We start from the raw sequence: 18,415 nt of genomic DNA, 5'->3' as shown, positions 1-18,415 counted from the left end.
TCTCTTTCCACTGCAATAGTAGCAGTTGATGAGCTCTCTTTCCATTGCAATAGTAGCAGTTGATGATCTCACTTTCCATTGCAATAGTAGCAGTTGATGATCTCTCTTTCCATTGCAATAGTAGCAGTTGATGATCTCTCTTTCCATTACAATAGTAGCAGTTGATGATATCTCTTTCCATTGCAATAGTAGCAGTTGATGATCTCTCTTTCTGTTGCAAAATTAGCAGTTGATGAGCTCTCTTTCCATTGCAATAGTAGCAGTTGATGATCTCTCTTTCCATTACAATAGTAGCAGTTGATGATCTCTCTTTCCATTACAATAGTAGCAGTTGATGATCTCTCTTTCCATTGCAATAGTAGCAGTTGATGATCTCTCTTTCCATTGCAATAGTAGCAGTTGCCTAAAAAACAAACTGAGTACATGCTGTAGATTTCAGGCAGCTGCCATTTCAAGAAAGACAGACCAGACCAGACCCAAACCCAGACCCAGACCCAGACTCAGACCCAGACCCAGACCAGATCCAGAATAGGCCAGACCAGATTCAGACCAGATCCAGACCCAGACCCAGACCAGACCAGACTAGATTCAGAACAGACCCAGACCAGACCCAGACCCAGACCAGACCCAGACCAGACCCAGACCAGACCCAGACCAGACCAGATCCAGATTCAGACCAGATCCAGACCCAGACCAGACCAGACCCAGGCCAGACCAGACCCAGACCAGACCCAGACCAGACCAGACTAGATTCAGACCAGATCCAGACCAGACCTAGACCAGACCTAGACTAGACTCAGACCAGACTCAGGCCAGACCAGACCCAGACCAGACCAGACTAGATTCAGAACAGACCCAGACCCAGACCAGACCCAGACCCAGACCAAGACTAGACCCAGACCCAGACCCAGACCCTGAATAGACCCAGACCCAGATCCAGACCTGACCCAGACCCAGACCCAGACCCAGACCAGATCCAGACCCAGACCCAGACCAGATCCAGACCAGACCCAGGCTAGACTAGACACAGACCAGACCCAGACCCAGACCCAGATCCAGACCCAGACCCAGACCCAGATCCAGACCCAGACCCAGATCCAGATCCAGACCAGACCCAGACCCAGATCCAGACCCAGACCCAGACCCAGACCCAGATCCAGACCAGACCAGACCCAGATCCAGACCAGACCAGACCTAGACCCAGACCCAGACCCAGACCCAGACCCAGACCCAGACCCAGACCCAGACCCAGACCCAGACCAGACCCAGACCCAGACCCAGACCCAGACCCAGACCCAGACCCAGACCCAGACCAGACCAGACCCAGGCCAGACCAGACCCAGACCAGACCCAGACCTGACCCAGACCCAGACCAGACCCAGACCCAGACCAGACCCAGAATAGACAAGACCAGATTCAGGCCACATCAAGACCAGATCCAGACCAGACCAGACTAGATTCAGACCAGACCAGACCAGACCTAGACCAGACCTAGACTAGACCCAGACCAGACCAGACCAGACCCAGGCCAGACCAGACCCAGATCCAGACCCAGGCCAGACCCAGATCCAGACCCAGACCAGACCCAGAATAGACCAGACCAGATTCAGACAAGACCAGATTCAGGCCACATCAAGACCAGACCCAGACTAGACCCAGACCCATACCCAGACCAGACCCAGACCAGACCAGACCAGACCAGACCAGACCAGACCAGACCGAGGCCAGACCCAGATCCAGGCCAGACTAGACCCAGACCAGACCCAGACCAGAACCAGATCCAGACCAGACCCAGACCCAGACCCAGATCCAGACCAGGCCCAGACCAGACCAGACCCAGACCCAGACCCAGATCCAGACCAGACCCAGACCCAGACCCAGACCCAGACCCAGACCCAGATCCAGACCAGACCCAGACCCAGACCCAGACCCAGATCCAGACCAGACCCAGATCCAGACCAGACCAGACTAGATTCAGACCAGACCAGACCAGACCTAGACCAGACCTAGACTAGACCCAGACCAGACCAGACCCAGGCCAGACCAGACCCAGACCCAGACCAGACCCAGAGCAGACCCAGTTCCAGACCAGACCCAGACCCAGACCCAGACCCAGATCCAGACCAGACCCAGATCCAGACCAGACCCAGATTCAGACCAGACCAGACCTATTGTTATTGTTGCCAGTCTAAAGGGCCCGTCTGTAACCTGTCATGTAGCGAAGCCACTCGATGCATTATTCAAGTCCGTCTCTCTCTGCAGTTTCATTGGAGAATAATTCACTGCATTGTAATCATGCACCCTCCCTAAACATCCAGGAGACCAGACCTATCCGCGGTAACAGACGGATGAGGCCTGCTGTTTACTTCCTTCTTGTGCATTGAGAATTCCAGTGGAAGGATGAATATGTACTCTGTGTAAAAAACACATGACCTTTTACATTCAGACAGAAACAGTCAATGACTAAACTCTCCTCAAAGACCAGGAATAATCCCTGTTGATTAAACGTTTTTTAAATTACGTTCTGCAACACTAAAGATGCATTTAATGACAAGAGCCAGGTGCTGTGTGTGTGTGTGTGTGTGTGTGTGTGTGTGTGTGTGTGTGTGTGTGTGTGTGTGTGTGTGTGTGTGTGTGTGTGTGTGTGTGTGTGTGTGTGTGTGTGTGTGTGTGTGTGTTGTGCGTGCGTGCGTGCGTGCGTGCGTGCGTGCGTGCGTGTGTGTGTGTGTGTGTGTGTGCGTGCGTGCGTGCGTGCGTGCGTGCGTGCGTGTGTGTGTGTGTGTGTGTTGTGTCGGGGCTGTGGCTCGACGCCAGGATGTTGGTACAACCTTTATGCCGTGACGTTTGGGGTTAGTAAAGAACGATCTAGAGTTAGTTCCTGAAGAAATGCATGACTGTACGTTTTCTCCCAAAGCCCAGCTCTATAGCACGCTTGATTCAACACTTGTCGACCTTGATCTAGTGTAATACATATTTCTGACCGGTGTTGTTTATGACTTTCCTAAGTCATTCGTAGGCACTGAAACTTGATGCAACTGTCATAACTGTAAGGACAATGTCGTTAGTTCAATGAATCAATGATATTAGTTTAGTTTAGGAGTTGGCAAGAAAGACATTTCACTATACTTGTAGCATTAACAACTTGAAACTTGAAACTGATATAATAATCATGTCAAATTGTTGTAATAATGTTGTAACTGTTGTAATAATGTTGTAACTGTAGTAATAATGTTAAACTGTACTAATAATGTTGTAACTGTAGTAATAATGTCAAATTGTTGTAATAATGTTGTAACTGTAGTAATAATGTCACATTGTTGTAATAATGTTGTAAATGTAGTAATAATGTTAAACTGTAGTAATAATGTTGTAACCGTGGTAATAATGTTGTAACCATAGTTATAATGTTGTAACCGTAGTAATAATGTTAAACTGTTGTAATAATGTTGTGACCATAGTAATAATGTTAAACTGTAGTAATAATGTTGTAACCGTGGTAATAATGTTGTAACCATAGTAATAATGTTGTAACCGTAGTAATAATGTTGTAACCATAGTAATAATGTCATAACTGTAGTAATAATGTCACAACTGTAGTAATAATGTCAAACTGCAGGAATAATGAAAAACTGTTGTAATAATGTTGTAACCATAGTTATAATGTCAAAATGAGGCAATGATACTGTCTGTTCAGTAGTAATAATGATGGCATAACTGTAATAATAATGTCGTAACCATAGTAATATTGTCAAAGTGTTGTAATAATGTCGTAACCATAGTAATAATTTTGTAACCGTAGTGATAATGTCAAACTGTTGTAATCATGTCATAACCATAGTAATAATGTCGTAACCGTAGTAATAATGTCGTAACATAGTAATAATGCCGTAACCATAGTAACAATGTCGTAACTGTAGTAATAATGTCATAATTGTAGTTATAATAATACCATTTCAGTAGTAATAATTCCATAATTTAAACCTATTGTAACAGTAAGCTGATGCAGGGAAAAACAGGTCCATTCTGACCCTGTCCATAAAACATCACGTTAGCATGAAATCTAACAGAGTATCCTCACATATCCCCTTAATGTATCAGGTTATTTCATAAGGTTATAGTACCCCCTTACTTTAATCAGCTCTCCTGTCCACCTTTTTATCCCCTCAGAGGACGTTCTTCTCTCTCCGGCACTCTTCTACCCTTCCTTAACCTCTCTTCTCTTCCTCTAAATGTTGATGTATTATTATGCAATGCTGTGCTCCACCTTCTCATCCCCACTCTGGCTGGACCTCTCCTTGTCCTCCACCATCCCTACCACCAATCCATTAGGAAGGAGGGCCTCTCCTTTCAACCAGTGCCAAGAATGTATCTTTCTCTCTCTCTCGCTACTCATCTCCCTCTCTTTCCTCATCTCCCTCTCTTTCCCACCCACTCTTTCAGCCAGGTTTTTTTTCATCTCTCTCCCATCAATCTCTGATTATTATTGACTGAGCCTCCTCTGGTATCAGACAGATGAGTTCCATTAAGACTCTCTCTCTCTCTCTCTCTCAGTCTCTCTCTCTGGTATTGTTATTGCCTTAGTGTCCTAACTGACCACCCCTGATTTCCCACTCACCCACACACACTACCTCCCCACCCCCACCCCCACCCACTGAACAGCCAGGTTTTTATTCACAGTGGCCCATCAATGCTGATTATTATTGACTGAGCCTCCTATGGTATCAGACAGATGAGTTCCATTAAGACGAAGCAGAGAAGAAGCGGAAAGGCAGTAAGGAGGGACTGGTGATGGGCAACTCAATGCCACAGAGGAGAGAGGAGGACCGCTGGTGGTCTTCAGTAGTGCAACCTGAGACGACCTCGCCACGTCGTCCTCTTCTGTTCCCATGCTGAAGACCAGGGCTTGATTACAACCTACTACAATGGTGCCAACATTTTGTGGCTGATCTTTCAGCGGAGGAGTGGGTGAAGGTGTCAAAGACCTGGGTCCAGCACCCCACAGTATGACTTGTTATATAGAGACCTGACTGGGTCCAGCACCCCACAGTATGACTTGTTATATAGAGACCTGACTGGGTCCAGCACCCCACAGTATGACTTGTTATATTGTTATATAAAGACCTGACTGGGTCCAACACCCCACAGTATGACTTGTTATATAAAGACCTGACTGGGTCCAACACCCCACAGTATGACTTGTTATATAGAGACCTGACTGGGTCCAACACCCCACAGTATGACTTGTTATATAAAGACCTGACTGGGTCCAACACCCCACAGTATGACTTGTTATATAAAGACCTGACTGGGTCCAGCACCCCACAGTATGACTTGTTATATTGTTATATAAAGACCTGACTGGGTCCAACACCCCACAGTATGACTTGTTATATTGTTATATAAAGACCTGACTGGGTCCAACACCCCACAGTATGACTTGTTATATAAAGACCTGACTGGGTCCAACACCCCACAGTATGACTTGTTATATTGTTATATAGAGACCTGACTGGGTCCAACACCCCACAGTATGACTTGTTATATTGTTATATAGAGACCTGACTGGGTCCAACACCCCACAGTATGACTTGTTACATAAAGACCTGACTGGGTCCAACACCCCACAGTATGACTTGTTATATTGTCATATAAAGACCTGACTGGGTCCAACACCCCACAGTATGACTTGTTACATAAAGACCTGACTGGGTCCAACACCCCACAGTATGACTTGTTATATAAAGACCTGACTGGGTCCAGCACCCCACAGTATGACTTGTTATATAAAGAGCTGACTGGGTCCAACACCCCACAGTATGACTTGTTATATAAAGACCTGACTGGGTCCAACACCCCACAGTATGACTTGTTATATTGTTGTGTGGGTGTTTATGTACTGAGGAAGCTGTAACTTGGTTCCAGAAGAAAGCCACTTTACATTTCCTGATGTTGGGGGCTTTAATCAAGGTAAGTGTTTCTTGGTGTAACGTCATCAACAGGCTATTGAACACACAGCACATATAAGCCTAGGATATCAACCCTTCAGATTTGGCCTCTGTGGGAGTGACCATACAGTATAATTCTATAGGAGTGACCTCACTGAGTAAAGCATTTCGTCATCAGGCTACGTCCTTTGCTTGCAAAAGCATTCTCCCTGGTCGTCACTTGTTAACACAGCCACAAAGTTAAAATTATGGCTGAACACCGCCCACTTCCATAATTGATCTTTCTAAAATGTGACATATCTTGTGTGTGAAGATAAGCATCTGTGTAACGGCGTTCGTCTGTTGAATGAAGAAAGTCAGACCGAAATGCAGCGTGTAGGTTACTCATGACTTTAATGAACAGAATAGCGGTACATGAAATAACTGAAATACAAAAACAACAGAACGGAACGTGAAACTAATTACAGCCTATCTGGTGACTACAACACAGAGACAGGAACAAACACCCACAAAATACAAAGCGAAAGTCAGGCTGTCTAAATACGGTTCTCAATCAGAGACAACGACAAGCACCTGACTCTGATTGAGAATCGCCTCAGGCAGCCAAGCCTAACTAGACACACCCCTAATCAGCCGCAATCCCAAATAATACAAACCCCAATAACGAATACAACATATAAACCCATGTCACACCCTGGCCTACCCAAACAATTAACAAAAACACAAAATACAATGACCAAGGCGTGACAATCTGCCTCTGATACCAAAGGTTGCAAGTTTGAATCCAGCGATAGAAAGTTTTTTTAGAGATTTTCTTTCCTCTTAAGGATTTTTTATTTATTTAAATTTTCGCCAAAATATGACACACCCAAATTTAACTGCCTGTTGCTCAGGACTTGAAGCAAACATATGCATATTCATGATACCATTTGAAAGGAAACACTTTGAAGTTTGTGGAAATGTGAAATTAATGTTGGAGAATATAACACATTAGATCTGGTAAAAGATAATACAATGAAAAAAACATGCATTTTTTTTATCACCTTTGAGGTGTAAGAGCATGGTCATAATGTATTATTCTAGCCCAGGTGCAATTTAGATTTTGGCCACAAGATGGCAGCAGTGTATGTTCAAAGTTTTAGACTGATCCAATGAACCATTGCCTTTCTGTTCAAAGTTTTGTATCAAGACTGCCCAAATGTGCCTAATTTGTTTATTAATAACTTTTCAAGTTCATAACTGTGCACGCTCAGCTCATGTTCTATATTAGCAGGTCAGGGTCGAGTACGAGCCTCAGATTTTCACTTTGTCACATATTGTCACACCCTGACCTTAAGAGATATTTTAATTCTCTATTTGGTTAAGTCAGGGTGTGACTACAGTGGGCAATCTATGTTGTCTATTTCTTTGTTGGCTGTGTATGGTTCCCAATCAGAGGCAGCTGTCTATCGTTGTCTCTGAATGGGGCTCATACTTAGGCAACGTTTTTCCCACCTTAGTTTGTGGGATCTTGTTTTTGTATAGTTGCTTTCCAGCCCTACAGTGCGTTTTGGTTTGTATTTGTTGTTTTTCAGTGTCATCAATAAAAGAAAGATGTACGCCTACCACGCTGCACGTTGGTCGCCTCCTTCCAACGACGAGCGTTACAGAAGATCCCACCACAAACGGACCAAGCAGCGTGGCCAGGAGTGGCAGGGGCACGGGAGAGAAGGGAGTGGAGCACCTCCTGGATGTGGGAGGAGACTCCGGGGTTCGCAACCACGGGGTGGTTGGCGGAGCCAGGGGTTGTACCAGAGCCAACTCCCCATGGGGAGCGTGTGGTCAGGCAGGCACCATGTTTTGTGGTGATACGGGCAGCACCATGTTTTGCGGTCTCCAGTACACATCCACAGTCCGGTGTGTGCTGTGCCAGCTCCCCACACTTGCCGTGCGAAAGTGGGCATCTGTCCAGGTCGGATGGTGTCGGCTCAGCGCGCCTGGTCTCCAGTGAGCCTCTTCGGTCCAGGATATCCTACGCCGGCTCAGCGCACCTGGTCTCCAGTGAGCCTCCTCGGTCCAGGATATCCTGTACCGGCTCAGCGCGCCTGGTCTCCAGTGAGTCTCCTCGGTCCAGGATATCCTGTGCCAGCTCCTGGCACCCGGCCTCCAGTGCGTGTCTCCAGCCTGGTATGTCCTGTGACTGCTCCACGCACGAAGCCTCCAGTGATGTTCCATGGCCCAAAGCCTCCCGTGTCGATCCATGGCCCGGAGCCTCCAGTAAAGATCCATAGCATGGAGCCTCCAGTGACGATCCATGGCCCGAAGCCTCCAGTGATGTTCCATGGCCCAAAGCCTCCAGTGGTGATCCATGGCACAGAGCCTCCAGTAAAGATCCATGGCCCGGAGCCTCCAGTGACGATCCATGGCCCGGAGCCTGCAGAGACGATCCAAGGTCCGGAGTCTCCAGCGACGGTCTGCAGTCCAGAGTCTCCAGCGACGGTCGGCAGTCCGAGCCTCCAGTGATGGTCGGCAGTCCGAGCCTCCAGTGATGGTCGGCAGTCCAGAGCCTCAATAAAAGAAAGATGTACGCCTACGACGCTGCACCTTTGTCTACTCCTTCCAATGACGAGCGTTACACATATAGTCAGGCGGTTGGGATGGGTTATTAGCAATTGCAGGTGGGTGAACAATAAACTAACACACACACACACATATACACAAAGCTAACGTCAACATCATTCCCAGTGTATTTAAAGTTGGGTAAACATGAATACTCACTACAACACGGTATGACTTCCCTAACTCTACACACGTCATTGGGGCAACACGGGCCTGTTACCTCTGTTATATGGATAGTCCCATGTGTAAATGCTCTACAGACTATTACAGACCATCAGTAACATTTCAACGACAGACGTAGGATCTTAATTTGAGCCAGTAGAGCATCTACAAATGGACAACGCGGACCATCCAAATAAAATGGGACCAATGGAACGGAGCAGAAGATTGTAATGTACCTGATATTTGATTATGGCCTTAGCAACGTCTTTTTGGGGGGGTTGAAAGTTTTAAAACTTGTAATGTTCATGATATGACGTCGTTTTACTTACTTGTATGTTGCTCTGGATTAGAGCGTCTGCTGACTAAAAAAAAATAGAAATAAAAATGGCATTTAGCAGACACTTTTATCCAAAGCAACTGGTTTTGTAACCCTGGCAACTCTCAACTGGTTTAGTATATCTGTGACTGTAACCCTGGCAACTGTCAACTGGTTTAGTATATCTGTGACTGTAACCCTGGCAACTGTCAACTGGTTTAGTATATCTGTGACTGTAACCCTGACAACTGTCAACAGGTTTATTATATCTGTGACTGTAACCCTGGCAACTCTCAACTGGTTTAGTATATCTGTGACTGTAACCCTGGCAACTGTAATCTGGTTTAGTATATCTGTGACTGTAACCCTGGAAACTCTCAACTGGTTTAGTATATCTGTGACTGTAACCCTGGCAACTCTCAACTGGTTTAGTATATCTGTGACTGTAACCCTGGCAACTGTCAACAGGTTTAGTATATCTGTGACTGTAACCCTGGCAACTGTCAACATGTTTAGTATATCTGTGACTGTAACCCTGGCAACTGTCAACTCGTTTAGTATATCTGTGACTGTAACCCTGGCAACTGTAATCTGGTTTAGTATATCTGTGACTGTAACCCTGGCAACTCTCAACTGGTTTAGTATATCTGTGACTGTAACCCTGGCAACTGTCAACTGGTTTAGTATATCTGTGACTGTAACCCTGACAACTGTCAACAGGTTTATTATATCTGTGACTGTAACCCTGGCAACTCTCAACTGGTTTAGTATATCTGTGACTGTAACCCTGGCAACTCTCATCTGGTTTAGTATATCTGTGACTGTAACCCTGGAAACTCTCAACTGGTTTAGTATATCTGTGACTGTAACCCTGGCAACTCTCAACTGGTTTAGTATATCTGTGACTGTAACCCTGGCAACTCTCAACTGGTTTAGTATATCTGTGACTGTAACCCTGGAAACTCTCAACTGATTTAGTATATCTGTGACTGTAACCCTGGCAACTCTCAACTGGTTTAGTATATCTGTGACTGTAACCCTGGCAACTGTCAACAGGTTTAGTATATCTGTGACTGTAACCCTGGTAACTGTCTACAGGTTTAGTATATCAGTGACTGTAACCCTGGCAACTGTCGACAGGTTTAGTATATCTGTGACTGTAACCCTGGCAACTGTCGACAGGTTTAGTATATCAGTGACTGTAACCCTGGCAACTGTCGACAGGTTTAGTATATCTGTGACTGTAACCCTGGCAACTCTCAACTGAGTCACATAGGGACCACATAGGATCATCCAACAGTTAATGTACTGGGGCCTCAACAGATAGGTACATGAGAGGTGAACCGCTGTGAGTGAGTGAAGGAGGGAGTGAGTGGTACTATACCTTGTATGGTCCTTTTGAAGAAGGCCTTGCAGGCCTCGCAGGAGGCGACCCCATAGTGGTAACCTGATGCGATATCCCCACACACCAGACACAGCCTCTTCGGTATTGCATTCAACATATACTCGCACTTGATTGGAGAATCATCCGCCACGCCCTCTCCGCAGTCGTCATACCTCCGGAGACAGGCTCCGCCCCCTCCCAGCATGCCCGGGTTGAACATGGGTGGGGAGTCGAGGACGTGCGAGCGTCCGTTGAGGTTGTTTACGTTGATGTGACTGCCGCTGACGTCGCTATTGGCCGAGGGGCTGTGGTGGCTGATGGTGTCAACCAATGAGGAGGAGGGGGAGGAGGGCTCAATCTTGATATAGGAGCCGCAGCTGGAGGTCAGGTGACGCTCCTGGAGGTCAGAGGGCATCCTGCTCAGCAACCTATAGGAACACAGGAAATAGAGGAGAAGATAACTGTATATAATCTTTATCTTTATTTGAATGTTTTGAAATGATTGTGTACCACCCAGTTCTACCAGTATTGTGCAAAAGAACTGTCTAAGAAAGTGACAGATAGTGAGACCTACAGTGACATGAGACTGTATGGGATCCTTTGAACTGTCCTTTCTGAGTGTGCACCTTTACCGTTCTCCTTTACCGTCTCCTGACCTCTGACCTCCCGGGGACCGTCTCCTGACCTCCAGCTGACCTTTTTTAGTCCTTATATCTTTCTAAATAAGAGGGATTTACTTCTCATGTCTGTGATGTTAACTCAATGGAAATAAAATAAAGTGAATGAAACTCAAAACAAGTTGCTGTCAGCATGCGCAGAATCACGGCTATTATAATATATATATACATATAATAATAATAATAATATATATATACATATAATAATAATAATAATATATATATACATAATATATTATGACCCGATCTCCATCAATAGTCCTGGTTGGATAAAACATATAATAAGTTACCACAAGGAGATGAGGGAACATATAAGAATAATGTGTCTGTGTGTCTGTGTGTCTGTGTGTCTGTGTGTCTGTGTGTCTGTGTGTCTGTGTAATGTAATGTCTGTATGTCTGTATAATCTGTAATGTCTGTGTATCTGTAATGTCTGTGTATCTGTGTGTCTGTGTATCTGTGTGTGCATTGAGTTTGAGTTTATTTTATTTTATACAGGGACAGTAATAATTAATCAACGTTTACAGTAAAATGATAATTTTAGCCATATAATAATTTTCAACAACAGTCCCTGAGCAGGTTATTAATAAAACAATTACAATATAGACAATAGAAACATAGAACAAGTAAGATATATATATAGACAATAGCAATATAGAACAAGTAATAATATATACAGACAGAGCAACATAGAACAATATAAGACATATAATAATACAGAGCAACATAGGACAAGCAAGAATAATAATAATAGACAGAGCAATATAATAACAAGTAATACATAATATATTATGACCCGACAGAGCAATAGTCCTGGGACAAAACAAGGTGCGTTACCATAAGGAGACAGAGCAACATAGAACAAGGGTGTGTCTGTCTGTCTGTGTGTCTGACAGAGCAACATAGAACAAGCTGTGTGTCTGTGTGTCTGTGTGTCTGACAGTGCATCTGTAGTCAAGCAAGAGTTTGAGTTTATTTTATTTTTACAGGGACAGAGCAACATAGAACAAGTTTCAAAAAGTGCTGGTTTTAGCATAGCAGACAGAGCAACATAGAACAAAAGACAATTACAATATAGACAGTAGAAACATAGAACAAGTAAGACGTAGCATACAGACAGAGCAACATAGAACAAGTAAGACGTAGCATACAGACAGAGCAACATAGAACAAGTAAGACGTAGCATACAGACAGAGCAACATAGAACAAGCAAGACGTAGCATACAGACAGAGCAACATAGAACAAGCAAGACGTAGCATACAGACAGAGCAACATAGAACAAAAAGCAGCAAGATAAAATTCAGAAAAGCAACAAAGTGTTTCCACACTACTAGCTACAGACAACAGACAACATGGAAAGCGGCAACACACAGCTAGGGATTATGATCACAAATCTGACTGACCTTTAGCCATGTCTTCCAGCATTTTGTGAAAGTGTGATAGGTGGTGCAGTTATGTGTGTCTGATGGCATTGGAATGCCCCAACCCCAGCCAGACGGATGAAAGTCGAGGATTGTCAACTAAATTGAAGTTCTCATTAAGATTTTGCGAAATAGACAGATTATAAAATGAGCTGTATTTCTGTTACATCAACCTAGAGTCTATACAAAACTATAAAAATAACTATGTATGGCAAATATATAGATATATATGGCAAATATATGAATATATACAGCAAATATATAGATATATACGGCAAATATGTATATATATATGGCAAATATATGAATATATACGGCAAATATATGAATATATAAATATATACGGCAAATATATAGATATATACGGCAAATATATTGATATATACGGCAAATATATAGATATATACAGCAAATATATTGATATATATGGCAAATATATGAATATGTATAGCAAATATATAAAGGGCAAATATATGAATATGTACAGCAAATATATAAATATATGTGGCAAATATATGAATATATACGGCAAATATATATATATATATGGCAAATATATGAATATATACGGTAAATATATAAATATATATGGCAAATATATGAATATATATGGCAAATATATGAATATATACAGCAAATATATGAATATATAAATATAGACCGCAAATATAAGAATATATACAGCAAATATATACATATATATGGCAAATATATGAATATATACGGCAAATATATGAATATATACGGCAAATATATGAATAGATACAGCAAATATATAAATATATACGGCAAATATATGAATATATACTGCAAATATATGCATATATACGGCAAATATATACGGCAAATATATGAATATATACGGCAAATATATGAATATATATGGCAAATATATGAATATATATGGCAAATATATGAATATATACGGCAAATATATGAATATATAAATATATACCGCAAATATAAGAATATATACGGCAAATATATACATATATATGGCAAATATATAAATATATAAATATATATGGCAAATATATGAATATGTACAGCAAATATATAAATATATATGGCAAATATATTAATATATACGGCAAATATATGAATATGTATGGCAAATATATGAATATGTACAGCAAATATATAAATATATATGGCAAATATGTGAATATGTACATATGCAGTTTTTAGAATCAGGCAGGGACAATCTTAGCCCTCTGTCCTAACTGCTGGAATGAGATAGACACTACGCTACACACACACACACACACACACACACACACACACACACACACACACACACACACACACACACACACACACACACACACACACACACACACACACACACACACACACACACACACACACACACACACCCACCCAGCCATGTATCGACCCTCTCCCTTCCTTCCTTCCGGCTTTCAGACCTAAACCCTACTCTCATTTTCCCAGACATTTCTTATGCATTTTTAATCAGTCAGACCAGACGGTTAACATAATTAGTCAGACCAGACGGTTAATATCATTTAGATGGGGATGGAGATATGGGATATGTTCTGTTGGGCTGCATTCAACAAAGGACGGGTGCCAAATGGCCCCCTATTCCCTATAGTGGACTACTTGATTATTACTTTAATGTAACCTTTGTTTAACTAGGCACGTGAGTTTAAGAACAAATTCTGGTTTATAATGACGGCCTACTCCGGCCAAACCCGGATGACACTGGGCCAATTGTGCGCCGCCCTACGGGGCTCCCAATCACGGCCGGTTGTGATACAGCCTGGAATCGAACCAGGGTGTCTGTAGAGACGCCTCCAGCACTGAGATGCAGTGCCTTAGACCGCTGCACCACTCGGGCAACCCACAGACAGGACCCATGGCTTTACACCAGGATCCATGGGTTTATACCAGGACCCATGGGTTTATACCAGGATCCATGGGTTTATACCAGGACCCATGGGTTTATACCAGGACCCATGGGGTTATACCAGGACCCATGGGTTTATACCAGGATCCATGGGTTTATACCAGGACCCATGGGTTGATACCAGAACCCATGGGTTTATACCAGGACCCACGGGTTTATACTAGGATCCATGGGTTTATACCAGGATCCATGGGTTTATACCAGGATTCATGGGTTTATACCAGGATCCATGGGTTTATACCAGGACCCATGGGGTTATACCAGGACCCATGGGTTTATACCAGGATCCATGGGTTTATACCAGGACCCATGGGTTGATACCAGAACCCATGGGTTTATACCAGGACCCACGGGTTTATACCAGGATCCATGGGTTTATACCAGGATCCATGGGTTTATACCAGGATCCATGGGTTTATACCAGGATTCATGGGTTTATACCAGGATCCATGGGTTGATACCAGAACCCATGGGTTTATACCAGGACCCACGGGTTTACACCAGGATCCATGGGTTTATACCAGGACCCATGGGTTTATACCAGGATCCATGGGTTTATACCAGGACCCATGGGTTTATACCAGGACCCATGGGGTTATACCAGGACCCATGGGTTTATACCAGGATCCATGGGTTTATACCAGGACCCATGGGTTGATACCAGAACCCATGGGTTTATACCAGGACCCACGGGTTTATACCAGGATCCATGGGTTTATACCAGGATCCATGGGTTTATACCAGGATTCATGGGTTTATACCAGGACCCATGGGTTGATACCAGGACCCATGGGTTTATACCAGGATCCGTGGGTTTATACCAGGATCCATGGGTTTATACCAGGATTCATGGGTTGATACCAGAACCCATGGGTTTATACCAGGATCCATGGGTTTATACCAGGATCCGTGGGTTTATACCAGGATCCATGGGTTTATACCAGGATCCATGGGTTTATACCAGGATCAGTGGGTTTATACCAGGATCCATGGGTTTATACCAGGATTCATGGGTTTATACCAGGATCCATGGGTTGATACCAGGACCCATGGGTTTATACCAGGATCCGTGGGTTTATACCAGGATCCATGGGTTTATACCAGGATTCATGGGTTTATACCAGAACCCATGGGTTTATACCAGGATCCATGGGTTTATACCAGGATCCATGGGTTTATACCAGGATTCATGGGTTGATACCAGAACCCATGGGTTTATACCAGGATCCATGGGTTTATACCAGGATCCATGGGTTTATACCAGGATCCATGGGTTTATACCAGGATCCGTGGGTTTATACCAGGATCCATGGGTTTATACCAGGATCCATGGGTTTATACCAGGATCCGTGGGTTTATACCAGGATCCATGGGTTTATACCAGGATCCATGGGTTTATACCAAGACTCATGGGTTTAAGGTAGTGCACTATGAAGGGAATAGTGGGCAATTTGGGACGCATTAACAGGCTGTGTCTAATAGGCTGTGTCTAATAGGCTGTGTCTAATAGGCTGTGTCTATTCTATTTTCTGCTGGAGGCAGTTGAGAATTTGTAAAGAAATCAAATGCTTATTATATCATTCGGCATTCACAGACAGCAAGAAGGAGGAATTATCATTGGGAATATAACTGAGAATCTGTGGGTATATCATTAGGAATATAACTGAGAATCAGTGGGTATATCATTGGGAATATAACTGAGAATCTGTGGGTATATCATTAGGAATATAACTGAGAATCTGTGGGTATATCATTAGGAATATAATTGAGAATCAGTGGGTATATCATTAGGAATATAATTGAGAATCTGTGGGTATATCATTGGGAATATAATTGAGAATCTGTGGGTATATCATTGGGAATATAATTGAGAATCTGTGGGTATATCATTAGGAATATAATTGAGAATCAGTGGGTATATCATTAGGAATATAATTGAGAATCTGTGGGTATATCATTAGGAATATAATTGAGAATCTGTGGGTATATCATTAGGAATATAATTGAGAATCAGTGGGTATATCATTAGGAATATAATTGAGAATCTGTGGGTATATCATTAGGAATATAATTGAGAATCAGTGGGTATATCAAAATAAATTGAGAATCAATATCATTAGGAATATAATGTCTGTGGGTATATCATTAGGAATATAATTGAGAATCTGTGGGTATATCATTAGGAATATAATTAATCAGTGGGTATATCATTAGGAATATAATTGAGAATCTGTGGGTATATCATTAGGAATATAATTGAGAATCAGTAATAATCATTAGGAATATAATTGAGAATCTGTGGGTATATCATTAGGAATATAATTGAGAATCTGTGGGTATATCATTAGGAATATAATTGAGAATCTGTTTATCATTAGGAATATAATTGAAATAGTTTATCATTAGGAATATAATTGAAATCTGTGGGTATATCATTAGGAATATAATTGAGAATCAGTGGGTATATCATTAGGAATATAATTGAGAATCTGTGGGTATATCATTAGGAATATAATTGAGAATCAGTGGGTATATCATTAGGAATATAATTGAGAATCTGAGTAATCATTAGGAGAATCTGTGGGTAAATCAAGAATATAATTGAGAATCTGTGGGTATATCATTAGGAATATAATTGAGAATCTGTGGGTATATCATTAGAATATAATTGAGAATCAGTGGGTATATCATTAGGAATATAATTGAGAATCTGTGGGTATATCATTAGGAATATAATTGAGAATCTGTGGGTATATCAAGAATATAATTGAGAATCAGTGGGTATATCATTAGGAATATAATTGAGAATCTGTATATCATTAGGAATATAATTGAGAATCAGTGGGTATATCATTAGGAATATAATTGAGAATCTGTGGGTAAACAAGAATATAATTGAGAATCTGTGGGTATATCATTAGGAATATAATTGAGAATCTGTGGGTATATCATTAGAATATAATTGAGAATCAGGGGTATAAAGGAATAAGAATCTGTGGGTATATCATTAGAATATAATTGAGAATCAGTGGGTATATCATTAGGAATATAATTGAGAATCTGTGGGTATATCATTAGGAATATAATTGAGAATCAAGGGTATATCATTAGAATATAATTGAGAATCTGTGGGTATATCATTAGGAATATAATTGAGAATCAGTGGGTATATCATTAGGAATATAATTGAGAATCTGTGGGTATATCATTAGGAATATAATTGAGAATCAGTGGGTATATCATTAGTATAATTGAGAATCAGTGGGTATATCATTAGAATATAATGAATCTGTGGGTATATCATTAGGAATATAATTGAGAATCAGTGGGTATATCAAATCAAATCAAATTGTATTTGTCACATACACATAGTTAGCAGATGTTATTAATGCGAGTGTAGTGAAATGCTTGTGCTTCTAGTTCCGAAACAAGATGCAGTAGATGAACCTAACAATTTCACAACTACTACATTATACACACAAGTTTAAGGGATAAAGAATATTTACATAAAGATATATGAATGAGTGATGGTACAGAGCAGAACAGGCAAGATGCAGTAGATGGTATCGAGTACAGTATATACATATGAGATGAGTAATGTAGGGTGTGTAAACATAAAACTGGCATAGTTTACAGTGGCTAGTGATACATGTATTACATAATGATGGCAAGATGCAGTAGATGGTATCGAGTACAGTATATACATATGAGATGAGTAATGTAGGGTATGTAAACATAAAACTGGCATAGTTTACAGTGGCTAGTGATACATGTATTACATAAAGATGGCAAGATGCAGTAGATGGCATAGAGTACAGTATGTACATATGAAATTAGTAACGTAAGGTATGTAAACATTATATTAAGTGACATTGTTTAATGTGGCTAGTGAAAGTTTTTACATCAATTTCCATTATTAAAGTGGTTGTAGTTGAGTCAGGGTGTTGGCAGCAGCCACTCAATGTTAGTGGTGGCTGTTTAACA

At 42.0% G+C, this 18,415-nt stretch overlaps 1 protein-coding gene across 1 annotated transcript in view; it reads right to left on the bottom strand.

The window, feature by feature from the left end:
- LOC123991531 (steroid hormone receptor ERR2-like) overlaps positions 1-18,415 on the bottom strand; it is a 96,663-nt gene that overhangs the window by 55,228 nt on the left and 23,020 nt on the right. Inside the window, exon 2 of the mRNA XM_046293150.1 lies at positions 10,406-10,833. Within this exon, the coding sequence (XP_046149106.1) occupies positions 10,406-10,820 (415 nt within the window). The 5' untranslated portion in view covers positions 10,821-10,833. The remainder of the gene's footprint in view (positions 1-10,405; positions 10,834-18,415) is intronic.

This window comes from Oncorhynchus gorbuscha, linkage group LG12 (assembly GCF_021184085.1).
Source record: "Oncorhynchus gorbuscha isolate QuinsamMale2020 ecotype Even-year linkage group LG12, OgorEven_v1.0, whole genome shotgun sequence".
NCBI classification, from domain to species: domain Eukaryota; kingdom Metazoa; phylum Chordata; class Actinopteri; order Salmoniformes; family Salmonidae; genus Oncorhynchus; species Oncorhynchus gorbuscha.
The sequence above is the reverse complement of the archived record's forward strand: the minus strand, read 5'-3'. Positions and strand labels throughout refer to the sequence as shown.